Source organism: Ailuropoda melanoleuca, chromosome 12, assembly GCF_002007445.2.
Source record: "Ailuropoda melanoleuca isolate Jingjing chromosome 12, ASM200744v2, whole genome shotgun sequence".
NCBI lineage: Eukaryota > Metazoa > Chordata > Mammalia > Carnivora > Ursidae > Ailuropoda > Ailuropoda melanoleuca.
Window position 1 is genome coordinate 29,262,866 of NC_048229.1, and position 26,223 is coordinate 29,289,088.

Genomic DNA, 26,223 nt, shown 5'->3' on the forward strand with positions numbered 1-26,223 from the left:
ATAGAGGAGGGTGCGCTGGAACCGCCCTCAGGTTGGGGGGTGGAAACGAGAAGGAGTCAAAACCGAGGCAGAGTCCAAAGCGGATCAGCAAGGACGGGAGTACGACAAAGGGCCGGGATCGGCGCGCGGAGAAAGGGAGCACTCACGTGTGTAGAAGCCGCGCAGGAAAGTCCGGGCTCGGAGAAAACGCGGAAGCGGGTGAAGGGACTACGACTCCCAGAAGGCTTTGGGTTTACCCGCCTACGACTCCCAGGTGCGGGTGGGGCGGTTTGGCCAGAAGCGCCTAGTGCTCCGGGACCAGCTGGGCCCACACCCCGAGAGCCTCGCAGTGACGTCGCGCGCTCCGCCCACGGCTCCCAGAGTGCTCCAGGTCAGACCCGCGCGACTCCCGTCTGCGCCTGCGCAAAAGGAGGTGGGGCATCTGGTTTGTAGGTACTGCCTCGCGCTCTGCACTTTATTCTAAAGAAGGAATGGATGCTTTTTAGGTTTTCTGCCCTTATGGGAGTACGATGGGATTTGAGGTGCGGGTGGAGAGCTGTCGGGGTTGGGGGCAGAAAGGGATAGGGGTGCGCAAGGGCGAGGAAGCACGTGCGCTGCGCAGATTGCAGGGACTGGGCCGTGTCGCCCGGGACACGGGGTGGGCTTTTGCGCGCGCCCCCGCAGGCGTGGGTGCGGGTGCGGGTGCGCGCCGGCGGCCACGGCCTTGCAGGCTGGGGGTTTTTGCGTGCGCGGAGCTGCCAGGAGCGGTTTGCGCTTCTCCGCGCGCGCTAGTCTCGGGGAGTGACCCCGGTGAGCAGTTACGCACCGGTGTGGCTCAGTGACAAGTGCGCGCACCTGCAGCCTTGTGGGGTTGAAGGCAGAGCTCGGGATGGAGGGCAGGTGAGACCCATGAGATGGAAGGCTCCCGGGGTTGGGGTGCATTCTCCCAAGAGTCAGCCAGCGCTCTGCTCCCCTGAGTCGCTTTCCAGCCCCAAATTGCCCTCTCTCCTGCGTGTTATATTCCGAGATATTCTTGTCTCTACCCCTGTGAGGCCCTTGTAGGGAGGATTGAGAGCGAAGGCACGGTGATGGGGGGACATTGGAGCGCCGGAAGCTGTCAAGAGGGTTGAACCCGGGTCATCGGGCTCATACGTTAGTGATTTCCTGAGGCTTCCTGTGTGCCAGGTCCTGCCCTGGGGGACACAGGGAAGTCAGGCGTGGCTGGGGGGATAAGGACGATGAAGCTTGATGTGGAGGGACCAGATGTCAGGGGCTGCAGGGATCCAGACGTTACAAGTGCTGCGAGCCAGGACATGGGGGAAAGGTCACTTACTGAGCGGTTGGCACGTACTCTGCATTTCCAGGCACCATCTCAAATTCCTCCTCTGTAAAGTGGGGCTAATAATAGAATCTGCCTCATAGACTGTTGGTGAAGATAAAGGAGGTGATACGGAAAGTGTTCATCAAATAATAAACTTTTGTTATTTTCATCCCATTTAATTCTCATAACCAGAAATGGCTTTCCTTTGGTGACCAGGCCTCATTTTTCTTTTAAAGCAAGGAGTGGGGTGAGGGTTTCAAAACCTCAGGCAACCTACTGATAGTCTATAAGTCAGTTCATAGTTTGGGGGTGGTTTTGTACCTCAGAGAACATTTGGCACTCTCTGGAGGCATTTTTGGTTGTCACAACAAGGAAGCAGAGGAAGGGTGTGGCGGGTGTTTGGTAGATAGAGGCCAAGGGTGCTTCCAAATGTAATGTGTACAGGATGGCCTCTTGCTGTAAAGAATTATCCGTTTCAAAACAGCAGTGCCAAAGCTGAGGAGCCCTGGTCTAAGTGGTATTCTGCTGCCATGTACATTGGTTTTCTCACCCAGAAACTAGTATTACAAATTCAGGTGTTTCTGTGTTGGTTTTAGTCTCCTACTTGGCAAGTTTCTTTCACTAAATATTTGAGCAGATCTCAGCACCACCCGCATACTTTGAGCTGAAAAACTGATACAAAGGTTTGCCTCACGCTGGACATCATTGACAAAAAGAGGGTGTGAAAGCCAGCCTGCCAGTTGACTCCGTGCTTTGCTTGCTTAGTTGTGTGACCTTGAGGAAGTGATGAAAACTGTCTGTACTTGAGTGTCCTCCTCTGTCCAGTGGGGATGATAATAGCATTGTTGGGTTAAAGAAGTAAATGAGTGAACCTCTGTAAAGTCTTAAGAGCAGTGCTCGGTGCTTAGTAAATGCTTGGGCCTGGGGTGTTCTGGTTCCTTAGGTCACTTCCTGGGGCAGCAGTAATTGGAAGTGTTGAGAACTGGCCCAGTCCCTCCAGCCCTCAGTGGCACATTCACCAGCAAGCTGGCACGGTTTGGGCAGAAGTTCCTCATGGATGTTCTGCAAACATTTTATGTTTTGTTTGTTGCAACACATTAATATTCCAGTGGGAAAGACTGTAAGTTGGTGTCGGGGGCTTCTAGAAAGGGCAGAAGACGGTAGCTTCTCATCACTTGCAGGGTAAGGCTTAGTCCCTCAGTCTGGTGTTTGCAACCAGGCCCCTGATGACTTTTCAGGCTCCTGAGGCTGGCAGATCCCCTACAATTGCCAGTGTTTGCACATGTCATTTTCTCTTCCTGAAGTCTCTCCCTCCCTCACCCCTCCCCCTCCCCACACTGATTCCTATTTTTCATCCAGGTAGCCCCATGGATGTACTCCCTCTAGGAAGCCTGCAGGACCCCTCCTCCCTTGCACTGCATTAACAAGCCACCTCTGGGCTCCCACAGCCCCTGCTCCCTCACTTTGTCAGAGGCCCTGTCACCTGAGCTGCCCCTAGCTCTCCCCTCCTTTCTTATCTCCTGTTACTTGCACCCCAGTGAGCAGAGCCCAGGCAGGAAACTTGCTATGTGTTGTGGTGGTTAAGGACAGCAGCCACTTGGTTCAGAACCTGGGATTACCATCCTGGTTGTATAACTGTGGACAAGATAGATTTTCTCACCTGTGAGATAGAAATAATAATAGAACAGCCCTCATATGATGAGAGCAGTGGTTTTCAACCTGGGACGATTATGACCCCCCAGAGGACATTTGGTAGAGACATTTTTGGTTGTCACAACTGGGGTAGGGGGATAGTGGCGTCCAGCAGTGTTATAAACAGCTTATAACAGCTTTTGGGCCATAGTAAGTGCTCTGAGGATGTGAGGTACCATTACCACCACTACTATTCACACCAAGCTCTCAGGTCCCTTTGTCTCTCTCTACCTAGAGTGCCTGTCCCTCCCTTGGCGTGAGGGTTGAATGCCTACTTATCCCTGCCTAGTATGCTACCTCTTGGGGGAAAACTTCCCTGAGCTCTACACCCTATCCCCCAAGATACCCCCAACTGGGTAATGGAAAGAACTTCGAAGTCACACATACACACAGGCCTGGACTCAAATTCATGATCTTTTTCTTTTTTCTCTTTAAGATTTTATTTATTGGGGCGCCTGGGTGGCACAGCGGTTAAGCATCTGCCTTTGGCTCAGGGCGTGATCCCGGCGTTATGGGATCAAGCCCCACATCAGGCTCCTCGCTATGAGCCTGCTTCTTCCTCTCCCGCTCCCCCTGCTTGTGTTCCCTCTCTCGCTGGCTGTCTCTATCTCTGTCGAATAAATAAATAAAAATCTTTAAAAAAAAAAGATTTTATTTATTTATCTGAGGGAGCGGGGGAGGGACAGAGGGAAAGGGAGAAGCAGACTCCCCGCTGAGCAGGGAGCTGGACGTGGGGCTCCATCCCAGGACTCTGAGATCGTGATCTGAGCCAAAGCCAGATCCTTAATCCACGGAGCCACCCAGGTGCCCCTAAAATTCATGCTCTTTTCTTACACCTGAGTGACTTTAGCCTTCAGTATCCTTACCTGTGAAATCAAAGGGTGGCTTTGAAGAAGAGATGGGCGCACATTGGGTAAGAGTTCGATTAAGGTCAGGACTCCCTTTGTGGATTATATTTATAAAACCTAAAATCTTAGTGTTGGGTTTTTTTTTTTTTTTAAGATTCTATTTATTTATTTGACAGAGACAGCCAACGAGAGAGGGAACACAAGTAGAGGGAGTGGGAGAGGAAGAAGCAGGCTCCTAGCGGAGCAGGGAACCCGATGTGGGGCTTGATCCCAGGACCCTGGGATCACGCCCTGAGCCAAAGGCAGATGCTTAACAACTGAGCCGCCCAGGCACCCCTTAGTATTGGTTTAGATTAGGGGAAATTGTTAAGAAACGTTTTGAAATAAGATTTGCTGTGGGGGCACCTGGCTGGCTCAGTCTCTGAAGAGCGTGCGACTTTTGATCTTGGGGTCGTAGGTGTGAGCCCCACATTGAGTGCAGAGATTACTTAAAAAATAAAAATCTTTTAATAAGATTTGCTGTGGGAAGAATAGGAACTAGCAAAATTGTCTCAATCACCAGGAGAGTTAAGAAAAAACTTATGCTTGTGCACATGAGACCCACATCTAATAAGACTCAAAAGTGTGAATGTGAGAGGGGAGGAAAAGATATACCAGGAAAACAGCGCAAAGAAATCGAAGGTCAGCTGCAACCACCAAACAGATTTTTGAGTCAAAAAGCACTATGAGTAATACAGAGTGTCATCACAAATGAAGACGAAATCACCAGGGTGACAAAAGAATTCTAAACTTGGATGTACCTGACAACACGGTCTCTAAAGAAATGAAGCCAAAGTGAGCCGGATGAGAAGAAACTGACACATTCTAGAAGCACTGTGACATTTTAATATATCTTTCTCAGCAATTCATCAAGCAGACAAAAAACTACAAAGCTATGGACAATCTGATCAAGACCCCGACAAGCTTGAACTAACGGTATGAAGTGGGACTCGGACCCGATGATGTGAGATACAGGTTTTTTTCAGGCACGTGGAGCATACGTACTGATGTCCTAGGTGTGGCTCTTTGTTACGGTGCCCACAGGCTGCGTGTAGCTAATGAACTGTGGCTAGTCTGAACAGAACCGTGCTGTAAACATAAAATAGCAGATTAGAAGACTTTATGTGAAAAAAAAATGTAAAATAGCTCTTGAGTAGTTTTTTTTACCTTGATCACGTGTTGAAATCCTATCTTTGCTATATTGCATTAAGTGAAATATTAAAATTAATTGCACCTGTTTGTTTTTACTTTATAAATGTGACTAACCGGAATTTAAGATTACGTCTGTGACTTGCATTATACCGGACAGCTCTGCTTGGGGCCACGAGAATGTCTCAGCAAATTGCAAGGTCATCCTGCCCCACTCCCCGGGACATGGGGACCTTAACCAGGAAGCTGAGTACATTTACTTCTGATTCAGTGAGTGAATTTTCCCATTTGTTTTTATGATTTAGGAAATTATTAAAATAATTTTTCAAACATCTTGGAACCCGCTAAGGCAGAAGGGGACTCAGTGTGTGTGTGTGTGTATTATAGCAATTCTTCTTTTTTTTTTAATAGAAAACTTTATTTTATTTTATTTTATTTTTTTAAGATTTTATTTATTTATTCGACAGAGATAGAGACAGCCAGCGAGAGAGGGAACACAAGCAGGGGGAGTGGGAGAGGAAGAAGCAGGCTCATAGTGTTTTGAAAAATTTTGTATCCTCCCCTCACTCTTCTTTTTTTTTTTTTTTAAGTTTTATTTATTTATTTGACAGAGCACAGCAGGGGGAGCTGCAGGCAGAGGGAGAGGGAGAAGCAGCTCCCTGCTGAGCAGGGAGCCCGATGCGGGGCTCCATCCCAGTACCCTGGGATCATGATCCAAGCTGAAGGCAGACGCTTAACAACTGAGCCACCCGGGCACCCTGACTCTTCTCCATGTTTTGAGGGAGTAACAGGAACACTTGTGGTCCCACACTTGTAGTCACAGGATTGTGCTGTCAATTTTTTTTTTTAAATCATAGTTCATAATTAAATTTTCTCCCCCAGGAGCTCAAATGACAATAACACTGTGTCTTAAGTCATAACCCCTGTATTTGCAATAGGGATTAATTATAAAATTGAGGAATCAGAAGATAATCGCTTGTTGCAGATAATCGCTTTTGTAGCAAAACATGCCTGTCACATTTCCTGTGGAGTCGGAGGGGTCCTTTTTACTCAGCTCTCCAGGAGACAGACCACACTGTCAATAGCAGACTTTCCTGACCTGGAGGAGGAGGAGGAAGCCTGGAGATGTGGGCCTGGGTGTCCTAACACTGGGTGATGTGTGTCCAACGTACTCTCTTTGTTGGTGTCCCCACGGAAACCACCAGATGCAGCCGACTCCTGCATGAAGAATCATGATCCTGAGCGCACATATGCCCTGGAAGACTCCTTGCTTCTCCAAGCTCGCCGACCCCCTGCCTCAGAAGGGGAAGTCCAGTTGCCATTGAGGCTCTGCTGGCACTTCCAACTGTTTACAGAGCCAGTGGACCCTGGCCAGTGTGGCAGGACTCAGGCACGGTCTACACCCGCAGCATTCACTGCTGGGAAATAGGGATCAGTATGAGCCCTGCTGTTTTCAGTGAATTCATTCATAAATTGCTACTGGGCCAACTCGACCAGGATGTTTCAAAGACTGGTTTTGGTCCCAAAGGGCAGCACCAAGGCCAGTTGAGGTCCCTGAGACCTACTTGACAATCAGTTGTCTTCTGTGTGTGAACGGGGTGCCTTTCCACCATATGTGGGGGTTTCTTATTTTGATTAAAGGAGGGGCGTCTGAGTTCGGAGTGCCACTCAAAAGTCTGCTTGGTATTCTAGGAAACAAGGTTCCTTTGAATGCTGTCTTACCAGCTAAAAAGCTAAGAGGAATTCTACCAGCAGGTAGTTCTTCCTTATTCCCGCCCTACAACAGAGAATTTGCTGCTGACACTGGATTCTTGTTTCCATGCTCCAAAATTGAAGGATTTTCTGTCCCCGATCACAGCAAGGCTTGTCCCACAATTGAGATTCAATACTGAGCCTACTTCTGTAACGAGATAATTTTCTGGTTCATCTAAAAATACGCTTGCTGATTTAGTGACAAGGACACCGGCCTGTATATGACCATTTAGTGCCTTTTGACTCGCCCTGCCCACCTCAGGGCCTTTGCACCTGCTGTGCCCTCTGCCCAGCTGCCCAGCAGAGATAGCCTCCCTCTGTTTCTTTACTCTCCATCCTTTTCCTCCTCCACTCCTATTGATGTATAGGTTTTTATTGCTCTCTGAAATGACCCGTTTTCTTGCCTGTCTTCCTCATCAGAATGTGGGTTTCCCAGGGCTAGAGGTTTTTGTTGATTTTGCTTATGGCAGCTTTGTTGGTTCGCACAATTATCCTGGCACAGAAGTGGTGCTTCGTAACTAGAGCTGAACAGATGCTCAGCCCTTGTACCGGCTGATGCTGGGGAGCCAGGGCTGAGCTGGGCCGAGGCCTGCCCTGCTCCCAGGCTGGTGAGGGAGGGAGATTGGCACACGGATCATTCCTGGGCTGGTGGGCAGAGCAGTGACCGCTGAGATACCAGAAGGGCTGAGGCAGAGACGGGGGGATGTGGCGAGGGCTCCCCAGTGAGGAGAACTTGTGGTGGCTAAGGACGGAGCAGGAGTGTATTGGGTGGCGAGTCATTCATTCACACACTCATTCGTCATTCATTTCCTGGGCCCTCCTGTGCTGGGAAACGCCAGGGACCCAGAGATGAGTCAGTCCTGAACCCTGTTCTCTGCAAGCTCCTAGTCCGATGGGGGCAGTTGACAGGACAGTCACAATCCAGGATGATCAGACCGTGGGGGAGGCAGATACAGAGGCCGCACAAGCCTCTAGGGGCTGCTTGGTGCTCATTACAGGGAAGAGAAGGGCATCTAGAATAAACAGCAGTCGGGTAGGTCCCTTTCCTACAGGGTGCTGGAGATATGAGCAGAGCTGGCACAGTCTGGAATAACATGGAGCTGGGTCGCATTGCACACTGCATGTCCTAGCACAGCGACCCAGTGAGCTTGATCCCGCTGTAATCCCCATTACGGACAAGGACATTGAGCGTTTGAGAGATCGAGTCGCTCACCCCGGGAGCAAGTAGCTAGGGTCCACTGTGACCATGGGGTTTGGGGGGACCGGCTGGAAGAGATGAGGCTGGACATGTGCCCAAGGCGGGTTCTTCATGCAGGTGGCATAGCCTTGAGCGGCCTCGCCATTCTCTCACCCTGGCCCCCCCCTCCAGCGTGCAAAGGCAATCAAGGAGGGGTGGGTGCAGGCCCCTGCGACTGAGCTACATGGGGTAAAAGGGAGGGGTTTGCAAAACGGGAAGAATGACCTTCTGTTTCCTTTCCCAGAACGGAACAGCAGAGGGGGCTCCTGTTACTATTTCTGGGGGTACAGCTGCTGCTTATGGGGGCATTCCTCTACCAGAACCACCACCGCCACAGCCTCACCTCCTTCTTACGCGTCCTGATACAGGGCAGGCCAACGGTGGGAGAAGAGTTGCCCTTTTTGGTCTCGGTCTCCTCTGCAGGGACCTCTTCCCAGGACGTGTACGCCAACCTCAGCCAGATCCACCCTGTGGACGTTAGTGAGGAGCACCTGCCCAGCTGCCCCCTCATCTCACCCTACATCAGTAAGCTTGTCAGGGCGTCCTACACCCCCAACCCTGCCTCAGGCTTTGGGGAGGAAGCAGGACTCCCTGGGGAGGGGGGCTGATCCTGGAAGCAGAAGGCACGGACCTGGTGGCCGGGGGTGATGGAGAGCGTGTGCTGCTCATCTGTGGCTGCATCGTAATGAACCACGCCAGAACTTAGTGTCTCTAAACAGTCATCAACTTGCAAGTGTGTCGGGGTCGGGAGTTTGGGGAAGGATCCAGCCGGGCAGTCATCGTCCAGGTTTTTCACGCAGTTGCAGTGAGACATGGCTGGAGCTAAAAAGGCTGGGGGTGGAGGCACCCCGCTCTCTCCACATAATCTCAGAGCGTCCGCGTAGCCTTTCCAGTGCGCTCATTGGGCTTCCTCACAGCATGGCGGCCTGAGCGCTTACATGGCAACTGCAAACTTGGGAGCACGTGTTTCCATAAACCAGGCAGAAGCCATCTGGCCTTTCATGATCTAGTCTCAAGACCTGTGGTGTCATTTCTGACATTCTCCACGCTTTGAAACTGTCATAAAAGCCCACCCCATTTTAGGGGTTGGGGACGTAGACTCACCTTTCCGTGGGAGGAGCATCAAAGTCACATTGTAAGAAGGGCATGTTGGGTCAGAGATACCGTTGTGGCGCCTTTGGAAAAAATACGCTCTGCTGCCGAGAAGGGGAGGAGCCATAGATGGGGCTGGGCGGGTGGGCGGTGGAGCCCTCAGTGAGAGGATCTGGAAGGAGCAGTCTGAGGTGAAGGGAGAGTGGGGGCCTGAGAACCACCCCTGTTAAAACAGCAGAAAGTTATTCTCCCGCAGTCTGGAAGCCAGAAGTCCAAAATCGGGGTGTCGGCAGGGTTGCTTCCTCCCGGATGCTCTGAGAGAGAAAATGTCCTACGCTTCTCGCCTAGCTTCTGGCAGTAGCTGTCAATCGCTGGCTTTCCTCGGCTTGTAGGCACGTCACTTTAATTTCTGTGCCCATGCCGCCTTCTCTCTGGGTCTTCATATGATCTTCTTATAAGGACACCAGTCGTTGCATTTAGGGCCCACCCTCATCCGATCCTTCCACATTTTAACCATCTACCTCCGCGTAGACCCTATTTCCAAATAAGATCACGTTCTGAAGCGCCGATGGACATGGTTTGGCGGGGGGACGTGATTGAACCCAGTACAGCTGGGGTGGGAGGTTTCTGGGGCAGGTCCCTGACCGTCCCTGGCATCTGCCTCTCTCAGATGGCCCCGTGAAGGTGATGATCCCAGAGAACCTGACGATGGAGCAGGTGGTGGAAAAGAACCTGCTGGTGGAGCTGGGAGGCCAGTACCGGCCACCTGACTGCTGGACGCGGCACCACACGGCAGTCGTGGTGCCCTACTACGGGCAGAACCAGCACCTGCTGCACCTGCTCTTCCACCTGCACCCCTTCCTGCAACGCCAGCAACTGCACTATGCCATCTACGTGGTGGACCAGGTGCAGGCAGAATGGGGAGGGCCAGAGGCAAGAAGACAGAGGGGTCTGAGCATGGCCACGGAGAGTCAAGGCTGAAGTCGCCAGTCTCTGAGCTGACAGCATTTGGGCCAGAGAGTGTCTGGGGGGCTGGACTTATGAGTCAAGACAAACTTGAATTGGGGGGAAATTAGAGCCAGGGCTGTAGGTGGGGTCTAGACTGGCTGAATTTGGGATCGGCTTAAATGGCTGTCTGGAAGACTCGGTCCTGCTGAGTCTGGGGCTCCCTGTGACCAGGGCCGGCCAGGGTGGGCGATAAAGCTAAGTTGCAATTTAAAGCACTGGGTTTGGAGTCCTTTGGAGGCTTCTTTGAATCTCAGTGTTGCCCATTATTACCTGTGTGTTCAGAGTGTGGGACCGATCATCCATCCATCCATCCATCCTTCCATCCCTCACACTGTCACTCAGTCTAACTATGTATAAACTTGGGGAACTCTTCTGCTGTTTTCTCATTCATGAGACAGGGATGTTAATAACCCCTCCGTCACCGGGTTGTGCGAAGCATGCATGGAGTTAATGACTAAAGCAGTGAGGCCAAGGCCTGGCACGTAGTAGGTACTCAGTAAGCGATGGTGCTCATGATGACGGTGATGATGGTGGTGATGACGGTTTTGATGGTGATGATTAAGACGCTTCTGGAGCTGGGGTGAGTGAGGACGGTGATGGTGGGGAGGACGATGCTGACAGCAGTGACAGAGGTGAGGTGATTGTGTTGATGGCATCAGATGAAGATGATGACGACGGTGCTCATGTTGGTGATGAACGTGATGATGGTAACGGTCAAGGTGGCGACGATGAAGGAGAACATGTTATGGAGGAAGAGGAGAGGGAGAGGCAAACCCTGTCATGGTGTCTGGGGGTCAGACCCAGTCTTTGGAGCAGAAACAGACGCAGGTGGTCCCCGCTCACCCTAACCCCTACCTCCCTCAGATGGTCTCTTGAAGGGGCTGATCCTTGAGAACCTTGGAAATGGCCATGGGCAGAGCTGAGGGGCTGAAGATACCGACTCTGCCTAGGATGGGGGTGGGAATCCAGGAACTTTTCCAGGGGAGGTAACCTTTGAACTGTGCCCTCGTGGACGGGTCTGGGTTTTCCGGCTGCAGTGGGAATAGGGTCCAGGCAGGATAATGGCACTTGAAAACAGGAGAGGACGGGCCTGGAAGGTGGGGGAACGCTCACGCCTGCTGTGAGGGAGCATCGAGCATCTCTGTCCATCGCAGGTGCACAACACTGCCTTCAACCGGGGCAAGCTACGCAACGTGGGGTTCTGGGAGGCCATGCAGGAGGAGGAATGGGACTGTGTCTTCTTCCACGATGTGAACCTCCTCCCAGAGGATGACCGCAACCTCTACATCTGTGACATCTTCCCTGCCCATGTGTCTGTGGCTATCGACAAGTTCAACTACAAGTAGGTGGAGGGAGGGGGCCTCCTGTGGGGGATGGTTGGCCAGGCCCTGTGCTTCCCTGGACCTCGCCTGGCCCATCGTTACGGTCCAGGCCCTGATCCCTGGGACCTTGGCAGAGAGGGATGATGGGGCCCAGGGAAAAGCCCCGCAGACAGGGAAGAACCTTCCTTTTGGATGCAGGTGTGTGTGGGGCGGGGGGGTGGAGGTCAGTGATAGAGGGTCATGATGGAGTTCAGAGACGGGAATGTATGAAAGGATGAGTTGACTAGGGGGCGGGAGAGGGTTATCCTAGGGGTCTGGGGAGAAGGGGCCATGAAGGGGTCACAAGGTGGGCCTGTGAGATGACTCAGGGGAGACAATATCCCAGGTCAAGTGAGGGCCCATCTCAAGGGGCAAAGGAAGGACTACTCCAAGATCAGGGAAGGGGACACGTGAGAGGTCAGGGGAGAGGCTATCACAGGGGTGAGTGGGGAAGGGCAAACCCAGAAATAAATCTTGGAGATCCTGGCCAGGGCCCCTGTTGCCTGAATTCCTGTTTCCAACCCTCTCTGCCTCTCCAGGCTACCCTACCGTGGCTACCTTGGGGGGGTGTTTGCCCTGCGCCCCATTCACTACCTGAGGATAAACGGCTTCCCCAACACGTACTGGGGCTGGGATCGTGAGGACCACGACATCGCTGCCAGGTGGGTGGCCCTGCTTGGGGAGCCTGGCACGGGGCTGCAGGTCCCTCCACCGTGTGGGGTACACGGGCCACCGTGGCCCGAAGGGCTGGGTGTGGCCTAGGGACCCTGTCAGAGGCAGGCATCGGCCTCCCGACCTCTCCCCCCGTAAGGCTGCAACTGAGTGGGCTGCTTCTCTCCCGACCCCATCTGCTCTTTGGCCGCTACCACATGCTGGAGGGGCAGGAGCCCAGCACCCCGCAGAGACCCTGGAGGTAAGCTGGGGTTGAAGGTAGGGTGTCCCATCTTGGGTGGGCCCTAAGTCCTGGGCTCACGTGGCCGCCCCTCCCCCCAGCTCTTTCCTTCTGGCCCCGATCTGCCACAAATGGCAGCAGGATGGCATAAACTCACTGGGCTACAGGCTGCTCTCCAAGGAACGGCAGCCCCTCTACACCAACCTCACCGTGGACATCAACTTCCCAACTTCGCAGCCCTAGGAGATCCCCCCACCCCCGTCAGCCGTGCCAAGCTGAGGGCAGCCGGAGGCTGGAACAGAATCCCCAAGACCTGGGCTATAGGGCAGCCCTCCCAACTGGTTTCTTATTAAAGGAGAGTTTATTTTACCCCCTCCTCTGCCAACCTTCCCCACCCTTACATTTCCAGGCATTCAGAGCCCCAAATTCCCTGGTTCTGTCCAAGTGGTTCCAGGAGCTGACCCCCCACCTACCCTTGACTTATCGCGAAAACTTGCAGGGTCCGCACTGCTAGCATCCTTTAAAAACCCAGGACAGAGTTCAACGCTTGTGTGACCCATGTAGGATCAAGTTCAGGTACCTGGCTCCTGGGCCCGTGCCCCCCCGAGTATGCAGTCCTGCCACTGTCTGGTAGCAAAGAGTGGCGAGAACAAATAGTAAAACCTGTGAGGATGGGTGAATTAGTGTATGCACCCCACAGACTTCCCTGCAGCCGCTGAGCAGAAGCAGTGCAGCGTGGAAAGAACAAGGGGCACACGCACGCGGCACAATCCGATGTTTGTAAGACAGAGGACAGAGTTCCTACACAGACAGGATTGTGGACATGGTGATGAGTGCGTGTGGGTATCGGGTGCTGGTAATTTTCTGTAAAGGGCTGGATGGTACAGATTTTCGGCCTGCAGGCCACTGGAGCACAGGGATGGTCAGAGACCCTACGTAAACACAGGAACACGGCTTTGTCCAATTCAACTTTTATTTAAAAGAACAGGTGGCCGGCCCTATGTGGCTGATGGCCAGTCTGCCGACTCCCAGTGTAAATGATTAGGAGCCTTAAAAATACCAAAAAGTCCACAGTGAAGGGTTAACACCGGTCATTTATGGAGCTGTTCACCAGAGATGGTGGAGGTGGAAAGAAACGAGGGGTGGGGTACAATAGGGTGGGTAGAGCTGAGTGGGTCATGAAAGAGAAAAGGTGCACTGTGAAGACCAGTGTATGTTACAAAATCACATTAATATATTAACCAAAAAAGTACATTCACGTGTCGAGACGCATGCCTCGGAGATACCGCGGATTCAGTTTCACGCCATGCAATAAAGTAAAAAGTCAAATTACTTTTTTGCTTCCCAGTGCATGTGGAAGTTACATTGGCACTACACGCAGTCTATGAAGTGTGCAACAGCGTTACGCCTAAAAAAAGTGTATACTTGTTAAAAAAACACTTAACTGCTAAAAAAACACCATCAACTGAATTTTCAGTAAGTTGTGATCACTCATCCCAGATCATCACGACCAACAGAATAACGATGAAAAACTTGGAAATACTTCAAGACAGACCAACATGTGACAGAGACATGATGGGAGCAAAGGCTGTGGGGAAAGTGGCACCTCGACTTGCCCGACACAGGGCCGCCACACACCTGCGAGTTGTAAAAATGCAGTATCTGCAAAGCACGATAAAATGAGGTAGCTTTGCCTGTACATATAAAGAAATTAATAATTACTGTGCAACCTTGGGATATGTTCAATTGGGAATAAACACAATTACAGTAGATCCTTTAAAAAAGTGTATCATCTCCCCACCCCTCTGCTATGCAGTGACTCCTATAGCAGACACCACGGAACGGAGCGAGTGTAAATGCAGGTGTATATATGCATCTGTACGTATATGCTGACCCGACCACATAAATACACACACACTAGCGTCTGGTCATTCAGTTTGCTAGTACTTTAAAAATACTGATACTCCGTATTCAACAGTGTTATGAATTTCTCACAAATTTTCCTATAAACGATCTGGGAAAAGAGATCGTACTACTTTCTAGAGAACCACGTTTCTCAACGTGTTAGTTTTCTTCCCCGATGAATTTTATAATCCTTAAGGAGGCTAGTACAAACATGGACATGTACCCTCATTATTTTCTGAGTCACTTCTTTCACGTCAAATAATGTGTAACTCTGCAACACGCAGTCCATTCCTGGGGTTTTTCAGAATCATGGATTCTATGACCTACAACTGAAGCTGACGCTTGGGAGATTTTTTTCTTCTTTGAGAAATTCAGAGTTTATGCTGATGCAGACGAGGAACTGATTTCTAGGTAAAGCCTTTCACTACGTAACTGCCTTAGTAAGACCTGTCTCTAGTATGAGTTGTTTGGTGTTTATTAAAATTGGATCTGTTGTTGAAGGCCTTCCCACACTGAGAACACATGTAGGGCATCTCGCCCGTGTGAATCCGCTGATGCACCTGGAGCTGTGGCTTCCTGCTGAAGGATTTCCCACAGTCACAGCATTCATAGGGCTTCTCTCCAACATGAGTTCTCTGATGTGCCATCAACTCTGATTTCTGGAGAAAGGCGTTCCCACACTTGTAACAGGCAAAGGTTTTCTCTCTCATGTGCATCATCTGATGCTTGTGGAAATTGGACCTGCCATTGAAAGCCTTCCCACATTCGGTGCACACGTAGGGTTTCTCTCCCGTGTGAATCCGCTGGTGCTCCTTGAACTGTGACTTGGAAGTGAAGGCTTTCCCACAGTCGCTGCACTTGTAAGGCTTCTCCCCAGTGTGAGTTCTCTGATGCATGCTGAGTATGGACTTCTGGTTGAAGGCTTTCCCACAGTCGTTGCATACATGTTGTTTTTCTCCGGTGTGAATTTTCTGGTGGATATTGAGGTGTGACTTTTGCGTGAAGGCTTTTCCACAGTCACTGCATTCGTAAGGCTTCTCCCCAGTATGAATTCGGTGATGTATATCGAGCTGTGACTTGGAAATGAAGGCCTTCCCACAGCTGTGGCACGGGTAAGGCTTCTCTCCGGTGTGGCCTCTCTGATGCACGGTCAGATGCGCCTTCTGCACGAAGGCCTGCCCGCACTCAATGCACACATAGGACTTCTCCCCCGAGTGGATTCTCTGGTGCAAGCTGAGCGTGGACTTCTGAGTGAAGGCCTTCCCACATTCATCGCACGCATACTGGCGCTCACCCGTATGAATCTTCTGATGTATGGTGAGGGTTGAATTCTGAGAGAAGCCTTTCCCACATTCACTGCATTCGTAGAGTTTCCCGCTAGCGTGAGTTCTCTGATGTCTGAAGAGAGACAACATCTGGAAAAAGGCTTTCCCACATTCGTGGCATTTATGGGGCTTCTTTCTCGTGTGAGTTTTCTGGTGTGTGATCAGTTCTGATCTCTGAATGAAGACCTTCCCACATTCCTTACAGATGTAAGGAACGTTACCTGTGTGATCTGTCAGATACACACCGAGCTTTGGTTGCGGGGTGAAGCCCTTTGCACACCTGCTACATTCCTGGAGGTTTTCTACGCTATGAAATCTCTGTTGCTCGAGGGGTGACTTCTGAGGGAAGCCCCTCCCACATTCAGCACATTTATCAGGTTTCTCCTGATTACGAACTGGATGCTGTGCACGTGACTGTTTATGGCTGAGGACTTTCGTACATTGATTCCCTTCACGAAAGTTCTCTCCCGGCTGAATTTGCTTACAGCCCACACGGGAAGAGCCATGGGTGAGCAGCTGGCCAGAGCCAACAAGCTCATCAAGGTGCTTTGTGCTATCGCTTTGATTTTGACGATTTACTTCTAGGTTAGGCTTCAAACTCTTTGCAAATGAGCAACGTTTATGAGGTCTTTTTGGTGAAGAAACAAGGTGGGGCCTCACATGAACGATTTTTCCAGGGTCCTTCCGTTCAGAGTCTCTCTCTGTATCCAGGGTTTTCCTGGTAAGGAAGGCCCCACGCTGCGCAGGTTCCTGCTGCTTCTGCTGAGCCCTCGCTGTACGGCTGGCATGTTCCCACAGGCCTTCTGAAATGGAACACCACGGACCACCTCTTGTGACTTCACTTTCCTTATCATCGTGACATGAAGCTTTTTCAAACATTTTCTGTTGGGAGGTTTTAAGTCCAAACGCCCCTTCTGGAAGGGGAAAAAGAAGATGAAAGAGACGCAAGTTAGCAGAGGAGGGAGGAGAAACCACAGGAGCGGCCCCAGGCTGAACACAAATTGCTGAGTCATGATAATAATGACGATGGTGATGATGGGGTCGAGCAGTGGGGAGGAGACAGCCCCCCTGCCTCCGTTACGTGTCGCCTGTCTGCATCCAGCACGGAGCAGCTGCCAAACCGCATTCTACATTGTGTGCACGGACACTCTTACATCCTCACAATCCTGCACGAGGCACCTGCGCTTTCTCTCCGTCTCACACATGAGCAGGTGGTGGCACAGAATCTCTAAGTAACTGACCAAAATCACCTTGGGGAGCTCTGGGGAAAATGAGATCAGAGTTTCTAATTCTAAGCTGGCGTCGCTTATGCAGGCAGGTGGTCCAGGTATCTCGAGGTACACACACACCAACGATGACAGAAAATACAGACAAGGGGGTGACAGGGCAACATCTGGGAACAGCCAAGGCTTGAAGGAGGGACTCAGAGGACAGCTCTTAATTAGCTTTCAGATCTAAATTGTCACCTCCCAGTTTCCTCTCACTTGTTAGAAACAATACCAAATCCATCTGCCCTACAAATCCTCTGCAGAAGTAGGAAAGCTCCAACCCTGACATGGCCAAGCAGTGAAATACCTTTGCCCAAACTCAACTCTCTAGGAAGCTGAAATTTGTCTGCTTGAACCTATAAACTTATAACCCAAGAAAAGTATGTTGGAAGAGCGGACAAGGGGTGCCTGGGTGGCTCAGTTGGTTGAGCATCTGCCTTCGGCTCAGGTCATGATCTCAGGGTCCTGGGATCGGGCCCCAAGTCGGGCTCCCTGCTCAGCGGGACACCTGCTTCTCCCTCTCCCTCTGCCTGCCAGTCTGCCTAGTTGTGCACTGTCANTCTGCCTGCCAGTCTGCCTAGTTGTGCACTGTCAAATAAATAAATAAAATCTTAAAAAAAAAAAAAAAAGAGTGGAGAAGCAAACTGTCCCCTGAAACCTGTGTCACCCTCTCCCATAGAAGTTAACTGTGGCCAGGTACGTGGCTGCCAAGCTACGTAACAGCTCCCACTGCTCTTGCAATGAGGTGGGACGGCGAGACTTGTTTCTACTGACAGAATATGCATACAACCTTACGCACCACCTCTGGGTGGTAAGACCACAAGCTTCTCAATACCCTCACCCCTTTTCCACCTAGTAGAGGCTGCCTTTAGATGCCGTGCACATTCAGTCACACAGATCGACAGCATCATAAAGCACAGTGCGACAGCAGCAAGGGAAAAACTCAGATATTGAAGAATACAAGAAGTGAGGCCTCCTGATGACCCATTTTTGTTTTTTAACTTTTTAAAAAAATTTTTACAGGAGAGAAATAATTCTAGAAATTATCACACTGAACCCTGGTCTCTCTGTATAACTTTCAGCCTTACACTACCTAATATGCCATTTTTTTCCACCAAGAATGGGAGTCATTGATCATCAAATTTACTAGTATAGAACAGATGCTAAAAAGAAAAAAAAGAGGGGGGGCATCTGGCTGGCTTAGTCAGTAGAGTGCACAACTCTTGATCTCGGGGTTGTGAGTTTGAGCCCCATGTTTGATGCAGAGATTACCTAAAAATAAAACCTTAAAAAAAGTATGGTAAAAAACATATAATATAAAATTTACCATCTCAACCATCTTTTTAAAATCTTAAGTAGGCTCACGCCCAGATATTTACAGTTTTCTTAGATAGTATATGTTATCTACACTTATGTGTATCATACATACGTCTCTGTAGCAGACATGGAAGTAAACAGAAACCCAACGGAACAGAGTGTGAGCAACGAAACTCTTCAGCTACACTTAAAATGAGAGATATGTGGCCATGATGCTAATGTCACTGAAAAGACTTTGTTAATCCTACAGAAGTAATAACTGTACTTTTCCATCAAAATCTCAGGAAAAAAACAAAATATCAGTAAAATCTGTCAATGGCATCTTGACTGACCTCATCAGTGACTGGAATCCACAAAACCCATGAGGAACAAAAACACAGCAGGGGGAAACCGGAGCTAATTTAGGGGAGACGACTGGCATGAAGACAAAGAGTACCTAAATTGCACATTCAAAAGAAAAAATGTTGGATTTCTAAATAAGAAGACTGAGGTGGAAGAGCCAAGACACTCAAGGGACTCAGAAAATGTATAAGGCAAGAAAGCATGTTTGATTTGTGTGAGGATTCCAATTTCCGAGGAAGTGAGGAAAAACAGAGCAAGTGAGACATCCCACGGGAAGTGACCGCCATGTAGATGAATAAGGTAAGAAAATGGTTTAGGCACAGGTACTGTAAGGGGCTGATTCAGGGATCACCAAAAAAATTGAGGCCTGTTCCTTCTGTTCCAAACAGAAGGACCCCTGAAGGTAATTCCTGTATGAAGGGATGATCAGAGGGAAGCACAGGGGCCCTGAACTGCAGGTGCCACAAGTAGGGGAAAAGAAGAAGGAAGATCCAGCACAGGAAAGAAAAACCAATGAATTCAGGGAACAAATAAAAAGGCAAAACGGCCTTAAGGAAAACTCCACGGACACAACAAGATGACAAAAGCAATGTACAGATGGAAAACCCAATCAGATGACAGATATGAGAAGATGCTCTAACTAGTTATTAGAAAAATGAAATTAAGAAACAGCCCTATCACCTATCATGTGGGTCATGAGAAATCCGACAAACGTCGTGCGGGCAAGCAAGATGCACACATGTGGGTCCCTGTGCATTCTCCCACGTGAGCGCAGATTACGCAGCTCATCAGAAGAGAACGATTTCCTTAGTCACATTAACTACATTTCTGTCCAGGAGGCAGGGAATCCCACTCCTGAGTGTTCACCTCTGAGAAATTCTTACACCTTCCCCTAAGGGGCATTTACAAGGTAATGTATCACAGTGTTAGTCAGAAACTGGGAATAGGAGGCAACCTACAGCCCTCCACTGGGGTCGGATAGCGTGGCAGGCTGAATAATGGCCCCCTTCGAAGATATGCACGTCGACCAGCTAAGTCACTCACCTCCATGCTTCTGATGTGGGAGCTGAGCCTCTCTTAGCCATAACTTCTCTCCTTTTTCCATCCTGGAAATGATCTCTGGGTTGGGAATGTGATACCCTGTTAATGAGGAAGAATACTGGATTTGGATGTGGTCTGGGGCTTGAGAGGCCACTCAGTGAAGCTCTGCATTAGTGCATCAGAAAAGTCAACATCTTTCACTAGGAACAAAGTAATATTCAAAGGTGTCCTAAAGGAATGCGCAATCCAGGACAAATCAAAGGTGAACAGATCACATACTTCAGATGCCCTACTGCGTTCCACAACAAGGAAGGAAATCTCAACGAGGTCCATCCGAGACTGCCAGGTCAGGTGTGCTCACCCAGGGACAGGAGGTGGCTGTAGACCTCCAGCATCACGTCCTGGTACAGGCGTCTCTGGGCAGGGTCCAGCTGCTGCCACTCTTCCCTGCTGAAGTCCATGGTCACGTCCTCAAACGACAACGATCCCTGTAACACCACACCCAGATGTTAATCACTCATTACTGGCCAATAGAGAAGTTACCCACAGCTTGTTTTTAATGATCTTTCACCACGATCTACATGGCTTCCCAGTAACTCACCCGTTTCATATTGTGTTTTGGGGGTTTAAAAAATTTTCTAAAATATCCTGCCATCTATGACATACTTGTGATATTGGGCTGGTTTTCATTCTAGTTTTCTGGCATAGAGCGCCTAAAACCCTTGAAATTTCCTAAGTGAAGAGAGTGATAAAGGTGTCTTTTGTTATGTTAATGTGGTATGTTTTGGGAGAGGGGGGCTGGTTGCCAGGGGAACCAACCACGTGATGAGAGGACTGAACTTTCAGCCCCACCCCCTGACCTCCAGGGAGGGGAGAGAGGCTGGAGGTGGAACCAATCACACCAAGGATTTCATCACTGAAATCTGGGTTCTGTGTTATGAAGCCTTCATAAACACCCAAAAGGGCAGGGTTTGGAGAGTTCCCAGGCTGCTGAACCAGATCACTTCCATACAGCACCCGGCCAGGCCTCAAACTGTATGGGGATGGAAGCTCCTTTGGAATCTCATCCTATGTATCTCTTCATCTGGCTGTTGGGTTTTTTTTTTTTTTTGAAGATTTTATTTATTTGAGAGGGAGACAGAGCACAAGCAGGGGGAGAGGGAGAAGCAGGCTCCCCACCGAGCAAGGAGCCCTACATGGGGCTCGATGCCAGGACCCTGGGATCACGACTTGAGCAGAAGGCAGACGCTTAACTGACCGAGCCCCCCAGGCGCCCCTTTAATCTCCTTTGTAGTAAACCAGTAACCTAGTGAGGAAATGGGTTTCCGGAGTTCTGTCAGCTACTCTTGAAAATTAAACCCAAGGAGGGGGTTATGGGAACCTCCGAAGGCCAGTGGGTCAGAAGCCCTGGTGACAAACCGGATTTGCCCCACTCCTGCAGGTGCCAGTCACAAGCCCAGGCTGTCACCTGTACCTCTGACAGGGTGGCTTCACTTCCGATTTACTCACCAGGGTCGCTGGTTTATTATAAAAAGATAGTAAAAGATATGAATCGAGAGCCAGATGAAGAGGCGCACAGGGCCAGGCGTGCGGAAGCTTCCATGCCCCCTCCAGGTGAACCACTCTCCGGGCACCTCCTTGTGCTCACCAGCTGGGAAGCTCCCCAAACCCACTGTATGCTCATGGGGGCCTTATTACATAGTCATGACTGAGTAGATCACTAGCCTTTGGTAACTGATTCCACCCCAACCCCTCTCCCATCTCTGGGCGGTGAAGATGTGGGACTGAAAGACCCAACCCTCTAATCACAGGCTCGGTTCCCTTGGCAATCACCACCCTTAGGGGTTTTCCAAAATCCACCTCATTTACATAAACCCAGTTGTGGTGGAAAGGGGCTTATTATGAATAACAAGACACACACTTCACCTTTGTGGCTCTGAAGCTTTTTTTTTTTTTCCAGGAACTGAAGACAAGACTAAGTATTGTTGACAAGAGATGCTCCTACTGCTTATTGCTCAGGAAATTCCAGGCATGTGGGAGCTGTGCGCCAAGAACCCTGGGTGATGATGACCAAAGAGACAGGAGTCTCATAAATCTCAGTATCACAGAGCTGTGTAAGGGTGTCATTAAAAGACTGGGAAGTAAATACCCAAATATTTAGTTAATAGGGTAAAAATTCATTGCCTCTGAGGAGAAAGACAATGTTGACAGCTGTTATGTTTTTTTTAAGCTAGAACATGTGGTCTTAAAGGAGAACAGTGAACTAGGTTACGCCCTCTTGCTATAGTGAGTTTATGGTGTCAGACTATTTCGATCATCTGCCACAGAGCGCTGCTTGCAAAGACAGCTGTTTATATTTACAAGCTGACTGAAAATCTGAATTAGCAAAAGGAGTATCTACTGAAATGGCAAAATGAAAGCCAGGGCAAGCAGACAAAATTATTTTCATCATATAAAAGGGATTGAGCTAATATAAAGTAACCTGTATCGTATCATAACACCCACTTGAACAGCTTTCAATCACACTCTTAACAATTCAACCCACATCAACGCAAAATGAGAGGCATTTTCCTACAGTGTAATTTTCTGTCACTCTTAACGGGCTTGCGTCTCCCCTCCAAGCTCCTCCCACCCCCCAAAATTCTTATGTTGAAGTCCTAACCGCCAGTACCTCAAAATGTGCCTGTATTTGGAGACACGGTCTTTAAAGAGGTAACTAAGTTAAAATGAGGTCAGTAGAATAGGCCCCAATCCAATATGACCAGGGGTCCTTATAAGAAAAGGAAATTAAGACCCTGACCCCACAGAAGGAACATTATGTGAGGACACAGTCAGAAGAGGTCCATCTACAAGCCAAGGAGAGACTGCAGAAGGAACAACCCCACCGACACCCTGATCTTGGATTTCTAGCCTCTGGAATTATGAGAAAATAAACTTCTGCGTAAGCCACCCGATCCTGGCACGTTGTGATAGCGGCCCTAGCAAACGAGCACAGTCAAACAACTTTGTTTCAAATTTGGGTGTTTTACATTTTCATTTTAAGAATGACTTTTAAATATCTGGGGCAGTACCTTTTAATTTTTAAATGATTTTTACTTGGCATTTACTCCAATAGTTTTAATGTTCCTTTCTTTCAATGTTTTCTATTATCAAATGTTTCTGTCAGGTGGAGATGACTGTAAACATTACTGAAATGTATAATTTTACAATGTATTGGTTCACAATGGTAATAAACCATGCATTTATTATACTTATTAAAAAACAGAGTATGTCTCTGTGACTTTGATTATAAACCTATCACAAGTCAACAATGCACTATTATTATGGTCACTTATTATGGTTTTAAAACACGGTGTCTTTATTTATTTTTTTTAAAGATTTTATTTATTTATTTGACAGAGATAGAGACAGCCAGAGAGAGAGGGAACACAAGCAGGAGGAGTGGGAGAGGAAGAAGCAGGCTCATAGTGGAGGAGCCTGATGTGGGGCTCGATCCCATAACGCTGGGATCATGCCCTGAGCCGAAGGCAGACGCTTAACCGCTGTGCCACCCAGGCGCCCCTAAAACACAGTGTCTTTAAATACACAGACAAGGGGCGCCTGGGTGGCTCAGCTGATTAAAGGTCTGACTTCAGCTCAGGTCATGATCTCAGGGTCCTGGGATTAAGCCCTGAGTTAGGCTCCGCCTTCAGTGGGGAGTCCCTTAGGCTTGTCCCTCTCCCTCTGCCCCTCCACTGGCTGGTGCTTGCACTCTCTTGCTCTCTCTCCCTCTCAAATACATAAACAAAAAATATCTGTAATAAATAAATAAATACACAGACTAACTTGGAATTTCATGAAATCTTGAGTATACCTAAGAATCTTCCTTTCTCTTTCCCCAAAATCAAGTATTGTATCTGTGGGCAATTTGGAAACACTATTCTCTGGCATTTTTATTCATCTTTTAAAATAGGAAAAACCACATATGTCCTTAAAACACAGTTTTTGCTCTAGTATCCTATGATTCTATAAACCATGAAGACAGAGGGGAAATAAGCCAACCCCCACCAAGCAGGTAAGAAGTCAGACAGGGACCAGCTGAGAATATGCAAAGACCCAGTGGTGGATAAAGGACCTTCTGAGCTAAGCAGGAAGGAGTTAGCATTTCTCTGCCAGTGGCTGGGGCTTCCCACCCAGATCAGGGGCTACTTTTTCTTCTTCCTCTGCTCCAGGACGAGCCCTCTACTCCTCCATCAGGCTGTACAGTTTCCTCTATTACATAGAAGGCCTGTGAACAAGGAGACATCAGTCCCCGTGGTCCACCCTCAGCAGGCGGATGCACACAGTCTCAGCAACACGGAGTCCAGAATCTGCTGCTTCCTGTGTCTGCCCTCAAGTTCTGGAGAACCGTCCCTGGGGCTGCTCCTGCTTACCTCACATGGTCCATCTTGCTCCTGTGGACCCAGGACCTGGGACCTTTGGGGCCAATTCTCATCAGCAGGCATGTCTCCCTTGGGCTTCACTTCTCGGTTTCTCCTGCTGACAATCCCACTTTTCCCAGGACCTTGGAGCTGGGTAGGCATCTGGAGGCTTCGATCAGAGCTGCTGGGGACCACCTGGCTGGGCTGAGAACAGAGACCCGCAGCCTCAATGATGTGGTCTGACCCACGGGTTCTGCAAAGCCACCAGGAAGTCCTGGAAAGGCGATGCTCACATGGTCACTCCTCTAACATTTGCTCCACACAAATATTTTTGAGGGTCCTTAGGGGAAGGCCACTGCACTGGACACTATGGAATAAAAGTTCGGAAGAACCCAACCAGTTATTAAACAGGGTAAAAGGAAAGACGAAAAGTTCTGGGGTGCCTGGGTGGCTCAGTCAAGTGGCCAATTCTTGATCTCGGCTCAGGTCATGATCTCCGGGTCCTGGGATCGAGCCCACATCAGGCTCTGCTTTCAGCAGGGAGTCTGCTTTGGGATTCTCTTTCCCTCAGGCCCTCCCTGCACTCATGTTCTCTCTCTAAAATAAACAAATCTTAAAAAAACAAAACACAAAGAGTTTGGACTACATGAAGGTTTAATTGTAGCTCTGCCCCCTTTTAGCCTTGAGAATATGAAGATATTACTTTAACTGTAGTTTCCAAAATGAGAACGCAAGTTTTTTATCGCAGGCATCAGGGGAAATGACATGTGATGAATCTTATTAAGCCTTCAACACCTGCCTGGCATGCGGTAAAGACCCTGTTTAGTTTTCATTAACCCTGACCACTAAACATTACAATCATTATTATGCCCATTTTGCGGATAAGGAAACTGAAGCTGTTACACGCTTTGCCTAATGGTCAGTCAGTCCGCAGAGGGAAGAAAAAGGAGTCAGTCCTTCCTCTGCCTCTTTCCAAACTGCACACAGTTTCCTACCTGGTCAGCTTCCATAAACACCATTTCCATTTCCTGTTGCCTTCAGAGAGCTGAGGCTCTGAGGTGGCCATGCTGATATGTCCGTGCAAGCTTCTGGACGTTTCAGTGACCACCCTGAACAGCCCAGACTTTTCTCTTTTTTTTTTCTTTTTTAAATATTTATTTTTATCTCTACACCCAAGGTGGGGCTCGAACTTAACAACCCCCAGATCATGTCACGCGCTCAACCGACTGAGCAGCCAGGCACCCCATAACAAAGCTAAAACTTGAATTTCCTGTCCTCAACCCCCACCTTCACCTGGAAACCTGCACGCATGCACCAGGACCCCGGTTCACTTGCCATGTCTGGACTCTACCTAATGAATTGGCTCCCAACTCCATATCCAAATGCAGTCATCCACAGCACTGACCTGCAGATACCCCCAAGGAGAGGACCACAGGACTGCCGGAGGTCAAGAAATGCCTCCCTGTCATTGACACAGACAGGCTAGGCTGGCTGCCAATAAACGTTTCCCAGGGAGTGTGATTGCCACAGGACCCCGAATAATCCCCAACATGGGGTTCCAATTCCTGCACCCCAATAGGAAATCGTCATCCATGTGTTCAACTGCCAATTACTGACCCTTGCCATGTCCACAGGTAAGGAGGTGCCTCAGAAACCCCCATAACCGACCACCCAGGTCTGCAGTCCGTCGGCTCCCATACAGCTACCCTTAGCACCCCACTCTGATTTCTGTAGGTGCCCAAACACTGCTCCCGATGTTACGAGAGGACCCTCAGAGTCCTCCAAATCCCTGAAGCTCCTGTTCGCAATCACTGCCTCCAGAGTCACTCCCCGAACGTCCCCAGCACCAGCTACTAAGGTCCGCTCCAGAAGCATGTTCGCCGCCCTCAAGTGAGCGAGTTTCAAGGACCAACAATACAAGATTTGATATTAAACACACTTGGAGTTTCAATTCCCAGAAAACTTAACACACATACAGGAAATACGCAAAGCCTGACAATAACCGAGCCAATCACCCATCTCGGCTTAGAAAACGCCACTCATCCCACAGCCCCCCCTTCACTGAGGACCCCCTCACTCCGCAGACCCTCGTCATTCGTCCCCCGAGCCCCTCACACTCACCCCAAGCCGAGTTCCCCTCTCAGACCCCACAGCATCTCCACTGCTAAAGTCCCAAAACACCTCAGTGTTCCACACGGGCGACAGACAGGTCACAACCAGTTAGCAACCTAAGCGAAATGGCAGCGCGTGGCCAC

The 26,223-nt window shown here is 49.6% G+C and overlaps 2 protein-coding genes and 1 long non-coding RNA gene across 8 annotated transcripts; 2 read left to right on the forward strand and 1 right to left on the reverse strand.

Moving 5' to 3' along the window:
* The first annotated feature begins 388 nt into the window (after nt 1-388).
* LOC100479119 (beta-1,4-galactosyltransferase 3) lies at nt 389-21,753 on the forward strand. Of its 5 annotated transcripts, none has more exons than XM_034639143.1 (7): nt 389-879; nt 8,262-8,542; nt 9,780-10,015; nt 11,272-11,459; nt 12,018-12,140; nt 12,290-12,391; nt 21,529-21,753. In XM_034639143.1, exons 1-7 carry the CDS (start codon nt 869-871, stop codon nt 21,533-21,535), a joined length of 948 nt encoding a protein of 315 aa, XP_034495034.1. In that variant the 5' UTR covers nt 389-868; the 3' UTR covers nt 21,536-21,753. The 5 variants fall into 5 exon arrangements, with proteins under 5 accessions (XP_034495034.1, XP_034495035.1, XP_019664226.1 ...); XM_034639144.1 differs by having other exon boundaries at nt 12,363-12,391; XM_019808667.2 differs by lacking the exon at nt 21,529-21,753 and adding an exon at nt 12,472-13,330.
* LOC109490991 lies at nt 4,072-5,524 on the forward strand. Its single transcript, XR_002144371.2, has 3 exons — nt 4,072-4,815; nt 5,157-5,298; nt 5,496-5,524. It is a non-coding gene; the product is annotated as an uncharacterized LOC109490991 (long non-coding RNA).
* ZNF175 (zinc finger protein 175) lies at nt 13,344-26,223 on the reverse strand. 2 transcript variants are annotated; one of them, XM_011235635.3, is made up of 5 exons: nt 26,090-26,223; nt 23,981-24,172; nt 19,930-20,056; nt 19,572-19,667; nt 13,347-16,514 (listed from the first exon to the last, which is right to left on the reverse strand). In XM_011235635.3, the coding sequence occupies exons 2-5, from the start codon at nt 24,128-24,130 to the stop codon at nt 14,713-14,715; spliced, it is 2,175 nt and encodes a 724-aa protein (XP_011233937.1). In that variant the 5' UTR covers nt 24,131-24,172; nt 26,090-26,223; the 3' UTR covers nt 13,347-14,712. The 2 variants fall into 2 exon arrangements, with proteins under 2 accessions (XP_019664212.1, XP_011233937.1); XM_019808653.2 differs by lacking the exon at nt 26,090-26,223 and having other exon boundaries at nt 13,344-16,514; nt 19,848-20,056; nt 23,981-24,002.

Bases quoted from the DNA above. Each gene is read 5' to 3' on its own strand.
- LOC100479119 (XM_019808667.2), top strand. The intron at 11,460-12,017 runs GTAGGTGGAGGG...CTGCCTCTCCAG, and splicing joins ATCGACAAGTTCAACTACAA to GCTACCCTACCGTGGCTACC. The intron at 12,141-12,289 runs GTGGGTGGCCCT...TCCCCCCGTAAG, and splicing joins GACCACGACATCGCTGCCAG to GCTGCAACTGAGTGGGCTGC.
- ZNF175 (XM_011235635.3), bottom strand. From the start codon at position 24,130: ATGCCTACCCAGCTCCAAGGTCCTGGGAAAAGTGGGATTGTCAGCAGG. The intron at 20,057-23,980 runs GTAAGCAGGAGC...GTGGTGTTACAG, and splicing joins AGCAAGATGGACCATGTGAG to GGATCGTTGTCGTTTGAGGA. The intron at 16,515-19,571 runs GTGAGTGACTTA...TTCCCCTTCCAG, and splicing joins CCCACATCAGAAGCATGGAG to AAGGGGCGTTTGGACTTAAA.